Source organism: Amblyomma maculatum, chromosome 1, assembly GCF_055883805.1.
Source record: "Amblyomma maculatum isolate TAMU_Amacu chromosome 1, ASM5588380v1, whole genome shotgun sequence".
Lineage (NCBI taxonomy): Eukaryota > Metazoa > Arthropoda > Arachnida > Ixodida > Ixodidae > Amblyomma > Amblyomma maculatum.
In genome coordinates, this window is record NC_139344.1 from 18,228,896 (window position 1) to 18,243,318 (window position 14,423).

Consider the following 14,423-nt stretch of genomic DNA (forward strand, 5'->3'; position numbering starts at 1 on the left):
CCTTAGGTTCAGGTATTGTTATTTTTGAAATTAATTTTGTTTCATGTGCTTGTGGAAACTGATGTCATGATGACCGCTACACACGTTGTATTTGCTTGTTTTGTATACATGTGCCAAATGCAATTTGCTTCCCCTCAGGAAGGCCCACGTCAGGCGTCGTGCCTTTTGGCCTCCTTGCTGAAGTGTGAACAGAAATGCACTTCAAAATAAATAAATAAATGCAGCTACAGCATCTGCTGAAAAGGAGGGAGCTAAGGATAAAGTCCAATAGTGAAACGATGTGATGAGAAATGTTTTCCAAGGAACTGGACCACAGGTAGAACTTCTACAGGTGGTACAGCACAGGGAAGTGGACTTGCATGGATGGTCTTTATTCTGGAGATGGCACAGCGAATTGGAAGAAAGCTCGGCAGACGCATACACGCTTTTTTAGGACTAATCCATCACACATGTAGCCCGTCAAACCTACCCAATCGACCTCAAAAGCAGTAGCCATGGGGTGAACAGAATATGATGAAGGCCCTGGGCAGAATGTTTTCGCGAATGAGATTGCCAGGCAGGTTCCACCGCAGTCGAAGACACTAGAAGCACCCCTGAGCAGCAGGTCGCCACTGCCTTTGCTGATGGCGGCACTGATACAAAAGCAGGAAAAACTGGATGTGATGCAATCCAAGGCAGAAGGATGCATCACAAGGGGAAGAAGCAGCAGGATAAGGTTACACTCAATATGCAAGGCGGAAGGCGAGAGATGAAGCGGCTGGAACTGGCAAAGCACAGGCGTGACGACACCATAGACATCTTTGCAGCGACAGAGACCCACCTCAGAGATCAAGAGACCCCACCAAATCAGACAGGCTTCATATGGGAAGTTTGTAACTGAGAGCAAAGAGCACAAAGGAAGAGGGATTGGAATTTGGTGGACTGAATCGCACCAACAGGCCTGAGTTAGGCCGGAGTGTAGAGAACACATGTGGCTGTCTGGGAAGATGGCAGACTTCTCTGTGGCCCTGGCTGTAGTTTACCTGTGGACAGGATCCAATGTGGACCAGAACAACATCATGTGCACATGCTTAAGCCAGGATGCCAGTGCGCTCCTACGACACCACAAACTACTGATTGTTGGTGATTTTAATGCCCACATTGAAGAGCTAGATGGTAAGATGGATGCGAATGGCAAACGGCTGCAGGAACTGGCTGCTAAGGGAGGTTTGGTGGTGGCAAACTGCACCCTCAAGTGCAAGGGAACCATCTGAGGGCACTGCGCAACTGTTCATCCTGCATTGACTACGCCCTGATGACTGAATGACCGTTTGATGCCCTCTCTGCTATGGTGATCGATGAGGATGGTGCGGACAACCGTAGTGATCATAACCGAATCTGATTCTTTTTTTTTTTTCATAAAGGCTATCAAAATAACAAAAACCAGCAGCCTGCAAAAACACAAAGGCCTAATGAGTGGGAACTACAAACCATGGCAGGGATTTTGGAAGAACGGGCCAGCAGCTCACTCAAGCAGCGTTTTATGCAAGAGCTCAAAAACGCAGGCCAGAATTTCCCAAAACGATTTTGGGGACAAAGTCTGGCACGCAAAGACCCCAACCAGGAGGACTTCGAAAATTGCCCGATGATCCGCTTGAAAATCGACTCGCCTGTGTGCCCTTGCTGGTAGACCTTTACAATCTATGCAGAGAGATGATGCTCTGCAAACACCCACTGAAAATCATGGGCTAATCATAGATGCTCGGCTGGCAGACATAGAGCTGAACTTTGATGCAGGCCAACAGACCGAGAACTAGAAAGAGCAGCCTCTAGGATGTCTACCGAGACCACAATAGCACCCGATGGCATCCCCATGAGCTTGACAAAGAACCCGAGTCCTCAAGCATGCATGAAGATGGGGGACTGTTTGAGCAAGGTCATCGTGGAGGCAGCAATTTCACAAGAGTGGAAGGGTAACGCCATTGTATAAAAGCACTGGAAACAGGAGAGACTTGCTCAATTACCGCCCAATATCGATTTCTCCACTGTTATACCAGATGATATACACAGGTGATCCGAGACAGACTATAACAATGGGCCAAAAGAAGGGAATTCTAGGGGAGCTGCAGATGGGTTCAGGGCGGCGCACTGAAGACAATTTGTTTGTGTTGACAAAATGTGTAGAGATCGCTGAACAAACTCAACGGCCACTGTATGTTGCCTTCCTTGATATATCGAAAGCATATGACTGTGTCGATAGATATTGTGGGACATCCTTCACGAACTTAGCCTTGAGGAAGAGGATGTGACACTGCTCAGGGAACTGTACAAGGAAATTACCGCAGTAGTGACTTGGGGCCCATACACAACCGCACCAATTGCCATGCATCAAGGCCTGCGAAAGGGTTGCCCACTGTCACTCCTGTTGTACATGCTGTATGTCATAGGCCCAACACAAAGGCTGGAGGCATCGGATTGTGGCTTCACTTTGCGACCCCATGAAGAAGGCCAGGCTGTGATTTGACAAACCAGAGCCATGCCATATGCGGATGACATAGTGCTCCTTGGAAACACAGCAGAAGAGCTGCAACAGCTACTGGTCATATGTGGTATGGCCATGGGCTCCTTCTGGTTGCAGTTCAATGACTGCAAATAAGTGGTCATAAAGTAGGGGCAGGAGAACCATCATCTACTCTATGGACTGTGCAGAGAACGTCCATACAGCTAGTGGCACAGACAAAATACCTGGGTGTACACTTTAACAGTTGTGGAGAAAGATCTCCCATCGTCCCCTTTACGGTCAGCTTTCCTCCACGGTAGTTACTCTAGCTATCGCGGAATAGCGCCAGCGTCTCGGCAGCACAAGCGTCACCCCCTGATCTTGTCACCACACACGCGGCCAAAGCCAAGTCTCTTCAGCCTGGAGAACTCGACGCAAGCGGACGTATCCTCACGCGATTCCGCAGTCGCCGACGAGGCAAAGGCCTCGCGGGACTTTTCCTGCCTGCTCGCCCTGTCCGGCCTCGGAGTTTATCCCCTGCCCTAGCATGGGCGAACATTCACCCATAGCCCTGCTGGTGAGTCGGACGACCTAGATTCATTAGCATGTTTTATTGCTAGCTGGCGTCATTGCTTGTTTGTTGTCAGCACATGTTGTTCCTTCGTTCCCAAAAGCACGGCCCGCAGTGGTCAGCGTGCGCTACTAGGTTGGGTCATCAGAACTGTCAGCCGCGAGTAAGTGGGGAAAACGCATTTACCCCCCCCTATTACAACCCATATCTGGCAGCCCAATGTGGGGCCTGCTCTTGGAACATTGGACTGTTTGTTCATGGCCAGGGACATTCTTTGTCCAGACATAAGTGCTAGGCCTAGAGTGAATTTTGATCACTAGGCCCTGCAGCATGCTTTCTTGAGTGCGAGGTGAATTCCGCAGCAGCATGTTTGAAGTTTTTGTCATGCTCAGCGCATTTTTTTTTTGTGCTCTTTGGAGAAGTTTCTTTAGTTTGAAGACCACATGGTTTACTTCGAGGGAGCGCGAGGTCTAGTGCCCGGGGAGTTGCGAGCCTGAAGCGATTACGGAAGCCGCGAGGGTGGTTCGAATTTTCCTGTTCATATTTTCTCTTCTGTCTCTTTTGCGACTGCGGGAATCGCGGGCTCTGGGAGCCGAGCAACCTGGGGCCACGGGTGCCACAATGAGCTTGCTGGTATTGCAGCTCGGCACTGGGCGTTCAGACACCGTCCGGAACGGTAGGCACCGACCGCAAATCTGCTTCGTGCGGTGATCGGAGTAGGACCATCTTACCGAGCCGATGTCTCCTCGTGGCTGTGCGCCCCTTTTCCAGGTCTTTTTTTTTTTTTTTTTTGAAGGCGATCTTTGTCATAGTGGTTGTTAGGCCTAAGGCTTTCGTAGCTTGCCTGCACCACGCCAGAAGAAACGACCACCAGGACCGTGGTGTTGTAAAGTGGGAGCACATTGCTGCCCACTTTTTTTTTTTTAGTATCCTCGCACGAACTGAGCAGGCTCGTATCCTCGCACGAGAACTGAGTATCCTCGCATGAACTCAAAAAAAGGCATTGTTAACTTGAACTTTGAGTTTTAGAGCCGCATGACACGTTTTGCTAGCGAGTTTTGTATGGAGCCACAAGGCCCGTGCCGACGCACGAGAACTGAGTATCCTCGCATGAACTCAAAAAAAGGCATTGTTAACTTGAACTTTGAGTTTTAGAGCCGCATGACACGTTTTGCTAGCGAGTTTTGTATGGAGCCACAAGGCCCGTGCCGACGCCGATGCTCCCTCCCGTGACTTTTGTTAAAGGCATGTGGAGAGCGTTCCGGCAGTTATGCAGGTTCACTGGAGCCACCCAGGCTGACTGGCCTCTGCACATCGTTTCGCTGCCACCTGCTGCGACGGAGCTGCCTGTATCCTGTTCAGCGCGTCCACCCGCAGTAGTTGTGGCGAGACCAGTCAGCAGTCACATCTGGCTGCTGCTATCCTGGCCTGCAGCTTTGTGGACATGTGGTCCACTCCCCAGATCCTTGATGTTGTGCCGTGCCAGCACCTGGCTCAGCTCGATACCCTCTCTGAAGTCGTCTGCATCTGCCTTCCAGACAGCGGCGCCATGTCTATGAACACCTGGCCGCAGTTTTTGACCGGGCCCCACTGCGTACCCACCTGCAGACACTGAATTACATGTGACATGCCAGCCATCCTGTGGAGACCTTCACACTACCGTCGGCGCACCGCGGAAGTCTGTGAGGACATCGTCGGTGCCATAATACACCCTGGTCATTGTTATCAAAGGAACACCCGCAAATTCCACTTGCCTCTTAATGACCAGAGAGTCAGCAGGAAGCTGCTGGCGATGTCAGCGTGTAGCTGCGGGTAGGAGCCCATCGAACGTGTTGTGCACTCCAAAGAGTGTAACAGTATGCGCTGCAACCAAGGACCAATATGGGGGCTTCTCAGGAGGGAGGGAGGCTAAGAACGCCAAACGCCCTTTATTTTTAGTCCCTCGCAGAGCAGTGGCTTCCACGGAAAATAAGGCCGCCGAGGACAAGATACATGAACGAAAGCCTGAGCAGCCAGCGTGAGAAGTTGGAAGCTTGGCCATGTTGGTTTGACATAACTAGTACAGCGCTAAAGACGAGAATAAGACGAAGACACCGAACACAGCCTGCGTCAGGGACAGAAAAAAAAAAGAAGGCTGCTTTCCCCACTTCAGCAAGCCCTTGGCTTCTGTCATCCACATTCGCGAGCACTCCGCACGCATTCTGGAAATCCTGAGCCGCAGCAGTAGCTATTTTCATGGCAGGTCCAGATGCTGTCAGAGAAACAGAAAGGAAAAAAAAGGGGGGGAAACCGAAAAGAGCACAGTCGTCCTGCAACAGCATAAAACGGACAGGAGAGTGCCGCGCAATCGACTCGTTTCTGCTTTTGAATGGGCCATGACATGAAGGAAAGTGAAACGTTGCCCGAGGACTGAAACGGGCCTGTGGAAAACCTGCGCTGCTGAAATTGTGAGCCGGGCAGGGAATGAGTATTTAGAGGCCCTGGCCTGGCCTGGGCCCAAAGGATATATATTGTACCAGTACAGAAGACGACGAAGCTTACAACACAAGTGAAGGAAAAAGACGTTGGAAAAAGACTCTCGTGCCGGACACGCTGCCGTTGACCAGCTGAGCTCCCTGCCCTATTGTCTTGTTGTTCAGTGCCCCAACGTCTTACACCCGTCGTAACAAATTGGTGGTCAGGTGCTGGGTACGACTACCCTCAAGACGCATCCTCAACCGCTGGAGCTTCGTCGGAGCCGTCGCCTCGCTGGTGTCCCACCCTTTTCAATAAGAATGCAGCAGACTACCGAGCAGCCCCGAACAACAACACGGGACCATCTACCCCCGTCTCACGATGTGCCGCCGACCGCCACGAATGCGACGCTACAGTTTCGCGAGCCTCGTTCCTTTGCCGGCCAAGCAGGGGAAGATGTCGAAGACTGGCTCACTCATTATGAACGTGTCAGCCGCTATAACCGCTGGGATTCGGTGTCTAAACTAGCCAATGTTGTCTTTTTCTTGACGTAAACCACCTTGATGTGGTAAGAGAACCACGAGGAGTCCCTGACAACTTGGGATTTTGTCGAAGCAATCAAGAAATGTTTCGGTGACCTAGCTGCAAAGAAGAAACAGGCTGAGCAGACATTTGCTCAGAGGGCCCAGGCAGCCGGAGAAATTTGCACCACCTACATCGAGGCCATACTCAAGTTGTGCAAGACCGTCGACAGCAGGATGACTGAAGACAATAAAGTAGGCCATGTGCTCAAGGGCATTGCAGAAGATGTCTACCACTTCCTCATTGCCAAGGAAAACTTGAGTTCGGTCTCTGATGTTCTCCGACACTGCCGAACATTCGAGACCCTAAAGACTCGACCCATTACACCGAAATTTGGATGGCTCGCAAATGTCACTACAGTGGCTAGTATTGAAGAATCGCCATCTCAAAGCCTCCTATGTGCCATCCGTGAAATCGTTCGAGATGAATGTCATGACGCGAACAGCTTGCCCGGCCCAATGGCTTCGGAGGTGATGTATATGCTCTTCCAACCTATGGGGGTGCGTGCCCGCCGATGTCCACGATTTTCACCGACTTCGCCTGCCGCGAAGACCTCCGCGACTCCGTGACCAAGACCGGATGAGAGTTACCAATAATTCTCTTGCCATCAGCGTAGAGATCCTCGCCCTTACTCCAGTCGTACATCGCGCTGATCGCTGGACAGCTACATCGCCCTGGAAACACCATCTAGATATTCGTCGCGGCCTACCATGCAGGAACCAGCTGACACGCCACTTTTTGACTGACCTCTTCCGGTGTGCTACCGTTGTGGTATCGCGGGTCACATTTCCCGCTACTGCAATCGGAGCGCATCGTTCAGGAATCCCTTGACGGCATCGAACCGACGCACCGTCCAGCCCTACATCGACAGCTATCAGCCAGAACATCCCTCCCAGAGGGACCGTTTTCAAAACGAAGGGCTCCGCAGCCATTTGCCAGCGTCAGACCATAGTGTGGCACCACCTCCGTCATTTCGTGTTCACTGCTCCCCGTCTCCACTACCAATGATGGAAAACTAGCCAGCGCGGCTAAAGGAGGTGAGGTCGCTGGACAATGTGCACTGCTACCTATTATTCCTCCGTCTGTGTGCATGTTAAAGAAAAGGTCAATATGATTGTTGATGGTTTGCCAACGATGGCGTTGGTAGACACTGGTGCTACAGTTTCAGTAATGAGTTTGGATTTTAAGAACCTTGTGAAGAACAAAGTTATGTTTGTTTGAAACAAAACTGCTAATCTTTATGGAGTAAGTGGAAAGTTATTGTATCCGGTTGGGGCATGCAGCGTTAAAGTTTTTTTGGGGGGCACAGTATTTCCGGCAGAGTTTGCAGCACTGCCTCGATCTGCACATGACGTAATCTTGGGAATTGACTTTCTGCGTATGTGCAGCCCTACAGTTGATTGTCGAACGGGAGAGCTAAGAGTTAGTGGTTCTCTTCCTCGTGACTTTTGGAAGAAACGTCAAATTATGAAGACGTTTTGTGTGTGTGATGAAGTCGTCATACCGCCACATTCTGCAGTGTGTGTCCAGGTGTCCTGCTCCCGTGCTAGTAACGACTCTTTTGAGGCTACTGTGGCGCCTCTTAATTTACAGTGCGTAAAGAAAAATGTCTTAGTGCCGCATTGTTTGCTTCGCGTGAAAGAGGGTCATACCAGACTGTGGACTATAAATTGCTCATCGGAACCAGTTATTTTTCCAGCGGGCTCCAAACTAGCTTCATGTAGCGCAACTTTCCCGAATTGTGTAGCTGTCGTTACTCCTTTCCTAGACAACCCTGCTACTAACTCACCTGCTGACGAAAAGCTTCTTCCGATGATCAGCGCATTGTTGAACACCTCACAACGACAGATATTGAAGAACCTCTTGTCCCAGCACCTACCCATCTTTGATTTCGCGCAGCCCGACAGCTCGCAACATTTTCCGCTGTCGCGCGCATGCCACAGGATTGACACGGGATCTGCCCATCCGATCCACCAAAAGCCGTACTGTGTGTCACCATCAGAGCATAAGATCATCACCGAACAAGTCCAAGACATGTTGAACAGGGGCGTAATACAGGAATCCTCCAGTCCTTGGGTTGGTCCCGTGATATTGGTAAAGAAAAAAGACAGAATATGGAGGTTCTGCATAGACTATCGTCGCCTCAACTCCATCACTAAAAAGGATGTGTATCCTCTCCCGCGCATCGACAATGTCATAGATTGCCCTTTCTCCGCGTCTTATTTGTCTTCAGTTGATTTGCATTCGGAGTATTGGCAGATTCCGATGGACCCCGCTGACAAGGAAAAAACTGCATTTGTTACGCCGGACGGCCTATTTGAATTTAACGTGATGCCCTTTGGCCTATGTAATGCACCAGCCACATTTGAAACAGTTATGGACACAACGCTTCGTGGCCTCAAGTGAGAAATCTGCATGTGCTATTTAGACGATGTTATTTTTGGCCGGACTTTTACTGAACATAACACTCGACTCGCTATTGTTTTAGATTGCCTGCAGAAGGCTGGCCTTGTCCTGAATTCCAAAAAGTGCCGTTTTGGCGAACGTCAAGCGCTGGTACTCGGGCATCTCGTCGACCGCGATGGAGTTAGGCCAGATCTACAGAAGACTGCAGCAGTTGCAGCATTTCAACGTCCACAGACTCAAAAGAAGCTCCGCAGTTTTCTGGGGCTGTGTTCCTACTTTCGACGATTCATCCCAAGGTTTGCCGACGTTGCCTACCCTCTGACACCCCTTCTAAAAAAGGACGTCCCTTTCGACTGGACTTCAGATTGTGACGCGTCTTTCCACCAACTAAAGTTTCTGCTTATGTCACATCCCATACTACGGCACTTCCTCCCCTCTGCTCCGACTGATGTTCACACTGATGCAAGTGGGATTCGTGTTGGCGCTGTGCTTGTGCAATGTTTGGCAACAGGCGAGCATGTAATTGTGTATGCAGGCCGTTCCCTCAGCAAACCTGAGCGTAACTACACTGTTACGGAGCAAGTATGTCTCGCTGTAGTTTTCGCTGTTCAGCGGTTTCGGTGCTACCTATATGGACGCCATTTCATGGTTGTGACGGACCATCATGCCCCATGTTGGCTCGTCAACCTTCGTGATCCATCTGGTTGCCTGGCACGCTGGGCCCTTCGTACGACTTCACTGTTTCGTACAAGAGTGGCCGCAAACACGCCGATGCAGACTGTCTTTCACGTCTTCCTCTTCCTACGACCGAATGTGACTCTGCTGATTTCGATAATTACATCGCCTCCGTCGTGCCCGAGTTTCCCGACGCCTAGGCTCTGCGGACTGCGCAAGAGACCAGCATAAGCCTCGAGACACTGCTTGCGGAGGCGCGGGATTCCACTGCTTCCAGCCCATTTTGTCTCCGTGATATCCTTTTGTACAAAAAGGCTTACTCAAGCACCAGCACGAATTTTCTGCTTGTGGTTCCCGAGAGGTACCGCTCGTGCATCTTGCGTGCCATGCACGATGACCCCACTTCCGGTCACCTGGGCGTTGCACGAACGCTCCACCGTGCCCGCGACCGGTTTTATTGGCCAAAGATGCACCAGACGACTGAGAGATATGTGGCGAGCTGCACTGAGTGCCAACGACACAAACGTCGACGTCCACGCCACAGGGCCTGCTGCATCCTGTGACTCCACCACGTGACGCATTTGAGAAAATCGGAATTGACCTTATGGGTCCCTTCTCGAAGTCATCCGATGGAAATTGTTGGATCGTGGTTTGTGCCGACTATCTCACCCGCTACTGCAAAACGGCAGCTCTTCCTTCAGCCACCGCTCACCACGTGTCCCTGTTCTTACTCCGTTCTGTGATCCTCCGCCATGGACCTCCGCGAGTGATCATCAGTGATCGAGGTTGCCAGTTTATGGAAGATGTTGTGGAAGAGCTTCTCCGTTTGTGTGCGTCACATTTTCGGCATTCCACACCATATCACCCTCAAACCAACGGCTTGACGGAGCGCACAAACATGCTATGTACATCGCATCTGACCACAAGAATTGGGATACTATACTGCCGTTTATAATGTTTGCATTCAACACTGCAACACATGAGACGACTGGCTATAGCCCGTTCTTCCTGCTATATGCCCGTCCTCCTCGGTATTGTCTAGACACCATTCTTCCTTACTCCGTCCATGACGAACCGTGCATCGTGGAAACTCTTTGTCGAGCTGAAGAAGCTCGCCGTCTCGCGTGTTTGCGAATTCTCGATTCACAAGAGCGTTCAAAAGCTCGGTACGACAGCCGGCGTAACCATGTGTCTTACGCCCCTGGAGACTTAGTGTGGCTTTGGCGACCTCTCCGAAAGCGTGGTTTAGCGCAGAAAATGTTGGCGCATTACGCTGGCCCTTACGTTGTGCTTGAGCGCGCCAGTAAGTGAACTACCAAATAGCACGTATGACAGCTAGTGGTCGTCGCTCAGTCAGAACCAAAGTTGCCCATGTCGCCCGGATGAAGCCGTGTCACTCTCGTGGAAACGAATAACTACCTCACCCGGGGGACTTCGTCTGCACAGGGGGAAAATGTAACAGTACAGAAGAAGACGAAGCTTACAACACAAGTGAAGGAAAAAGATGGAAAAAGACTCTCATGCCAGACGCGCTGCCGTTGACCAGCTGAGCTCCCTGCCCTATTGTCTTGTTGTTCAGCGCTCCGTTGTCTTGTTGTCTTACCCCCGTTGTAACAATATGCTGCCCGCTACTGGTCTGGCCCGAGGGCCGGGCCAGACCCGAGCTTCAGGAAAATCCCGGCCCCTTGCAGTGCTCTAGTCTGCACACAAAAAAGTTGTACAAAAAGTAGTGTCTGATGGCACTAAAGACACTATTTGTTGCTTTTGAAACGTGATCTTCCCTTTTACACGCGACTTAACAAGAAATGTTACTATACTGCTGCCTCGAACTGCCCGTCGTCACTTGATGCAGATGGCTCATAGCCATATGCACTGATTTTTTTTTGGTGGGTTAAAGTTTTCATTATCATCAGATGTGCATTCGTCACTGGTGGAAGGACTCTAGCCATGACCAGAACTAGGCTCCATAACGACCAGTTGTGAGAGATCATGCTTCAATTGACTGCAAAAGGATAGCGGCTGGAGAAGGGATTTATGATATCATGCTTTTCGCCTCACATTATTCAGGGCGGTGGGGGCGGCTTGGCGAGCGCTCTCTGAGCATATAAAATAAAACCACCCACTGAAAATAATGCGAGATGACGCTACTGTTCAATATAATTGGCATACAGAGGATTTCTTTTCTGTCTTCTGCCTTTTCTCTGAATTTTAAAAATTTGCTTCAGTATCCCTTTAATAGAAATTCCTGAATTTTTTTTTATTATACACCGTACTAAAACAAGTTCAAGCATTCATTTCCAAATAAACCCCCGCTACAGTAAACTCAGATATAGTAAAATAAAGCTGAAATCCCAGTTCATCTTCCATAAATGATGGTACATTTTTCCCCCTTTATATTAAAGACATTTTCGGTAAAAATCAGTTATAGTAAAGCGCGCTTAGCCATGGCGACGACTCCCATGATATGACATCGCCGCCCGCGCACTACCTAGAATTCCAAGGAAAAGATTTTTTTGCATTTGAAAACAGAAAAATAACATCAAGTGTCCTTTTAAGTGGCTTTACCACCAGACTTCGCAACATTCAGGAGAAGCCTACTTTATGAAGGCCTTGGAACCGCGAGGAAAAGCATGCAGCGTGTAGGGGAAATAAAAGTAAAGCTGTCTACAAACATGGAAAGGAGGCGGCGCGGTCCGTTCAGAAAGTAAGGGAGGGTAAAAGTGCAGCAAGAAATAGGAAAGGGGAAGAAACAGGAGAACATTCACAGCACTGTGCAGCACGAAGCATAAGGCAGCAGAGACAAGAAGTGGAGGTGCATCATGTGTGATCTTGCAGCACTTGACTGACATACGCATTTATCATTTATTGCCTTTTAAAATGCAACGACGGCAGAAAGTAACACTGCGTTCATGCAAGGCTTTGGTTTTCACATGAAATCAAACTTGGTTCTATTCGTAGCCACAGTGTCCTCCTGCTAAAGAGGTACTTCCACAAGATGCCAAAAATTTTTAACTGAAAACAAACAAAAAACTGCACAAAGAGATGACGAGAGATAGAAGGATTTTTTTTTTTTTTTTTTTTTCATTAAGCAATAAGACGTGTTCAGTAAGTGCACATTCAACTACCAGACAGCATCTTCAGGACAATATCATCACCAACAACTGATATAGTAAAGACCCTGATATAATAAAGATTTTTGCTGGTCCCATTGACTTTACTATAAGGGTTCTACTGTACTCGAGTAAGAACTCCTAATCAATTTTGCTGAAATACTCACAGATTTAAATGAACACTTATGAACTTACAGGTGCTGGTTAGCATTTCTATCAAAGAGTTAAAAAAAATTAGTCACATAAAACTTTAAACACATTACTGCTGTTCACTTGGAGACCAGCAAATGGTGTTTCCCACTCACTCTGCATCCAGTTTCTGCAAGACCTCCCGGGTGTATGCAAACGAACCCAGTTTTTCAAGGACGTCCACGGCATACTTCTTGATCTCCAAGTCAGTAGTATGCTTCTTTAATATGTCTTTTGGAAGGGTTCAGGTCAAAGAAAAATTACTCATGTCTTCAAAGATGAAAGACAATACCGAGATAGTCAGCTTAACCATTGCTCGTTTGTTTTATTTTTCAATAATGGTTTGGTTTGCAGCCAGTAGAGTATCAGAATTAAATTATGGTGAGCACAACAGGCTAAAGTACGAAAGAATATGGCAGTATAAAGAGAAAAAAGGTAATGAAGAGAAAAACAGAAACCTAGAAACATTGCTTCTAAAAACATGAGGCAGCTACTAAACTAGATAACCTTCACAGTTTACAGGGGTCACCATATTTCTACAGGGACAAAATCGTGATTTAAAGCCCATCTAATTCGCTGCTTGAAGGCAGTACACTTTTCAGTGTGTGGCATTCTTCTACCCCGACAAGTGTTCTAACAGGTGGAACATAGAACTAAACATTAACAAATGCAAGTACTATATGCATGTTTCGCATCGTAACACTTTATTACCCTCATACCGTTTTAATAATAATAGCCTTGAGTCTGTGCCTTTTTATAAATATTTAGGTAATTTATTTCCCATAATCTTAATTGGAATGCTCATATAGATCCCGTAACCAGTAACGCTAATCGCATGCTGGGCTACATACGTTGTAATTTTAGTCTTTCCTCCAGCTCCGCAAAATTGCTCCTTTACAAATCGTTGGTTCGTAGTAAACTGGAATATGCTTCATCGATCTGGAACCCCTATCAAGAGACACTAATCTATCAACTTGAATCTATTCAGAACCGTGCGGCCCGTTTAATTCTCTCTAACTATCATCGTAATTCTAGTGTCACTGCTATGAAATCAAGCTTATCACTGCCACTACTGTCTCAATGTAGAAATATATTCAGTCTTTGTCTATTTCATAAGAGCTACTATGATAACCCCATCCTTAAGAGAAAATTCATAACGTCACCTTGCTACATGTCTGCTTGGATCAATCACCGTCATAAAGTTGGTATTCCTTCATGCCAAACAAATAACTTCTACAACTCATTCATCCCCAGCACATCAGCCCGATGGAATTGCCTTCCCCCATCGGCTGTCAAAATAAGTGACCATTCTGTGTTTAAATCTGCTTTAGCTAATCTGATGTTAACATAGTACATTGAATTCTTCCACACTGCCATTTGCTTTTTGTTTTTAGTTCATCTGCTGTCTTTAATAAACTTTTTTCTCTCCCCCCCCCCCCCCCCCCCCTCCTAAACTGTGTTGCTAATTAGGTGCATAATGGTATATTTCAGCAACTGTGTTTCCTGCCTGCTTGTAAAAGTATTTCTATGTTTTGTTTACATGGTATATTTGAGTGCTTATATATTTTGCTCATATGTCTGTGCCAGTAGCTATTAATTTGTATTCTTATATTGTTGTAACTTGCTTATTTGTGCCAGCCATACTACTGTTTACATTTGTATTAATACTGACTGCTGCTCTTCCTTCCTTCCTTTCTTTCTTTTTTTTTTGCTTTTATTGTACACCACTCCCCTCTGTAATGCCCCCGGTCCCTGACGGTACTGAAATAAATAAACTGTCTTCACAAGTGCCAAAATGGAACTCCATGCACCTGGTCAACTGGGGAATAATGTGGTCTTTCAATCACCAGAGATTAATACTGTTCCCTGGATAAGGTCTCTTGGACAACTGATATTAAAGGAATTTCACTTAGAAAAAGACCACCCAAATTTCCACATTGCTCTTACAACTGAGTGC

General features: G+C 48.0%; 1 protein-coding gene across 2 annotated transcripts in view; it reads right to left on the reverse strand.

Annotated features, from left to right (window-relative positions):
- qm (geranylgeranyl pyrophosphate synthase quemao) overlaps nt 1–14,423 on the reverse strand; it is a 62,587-nt gene that overhangs the window by 17,894 nt on the left and 30,270 nt on the right. For both annotated transcript variants that reach the window (XM_084587825.1, XM_084587826.1), the window contains one exon: nt 12,583–12,697. In XM_084587825.1, the coding sequence (XP_084443951.1) occupies nt 12,583–12,697 (115 nt within the window). The remainder of the gene's footprint in view (nt 1–12,582; nt 12,698–14,423) is intronic.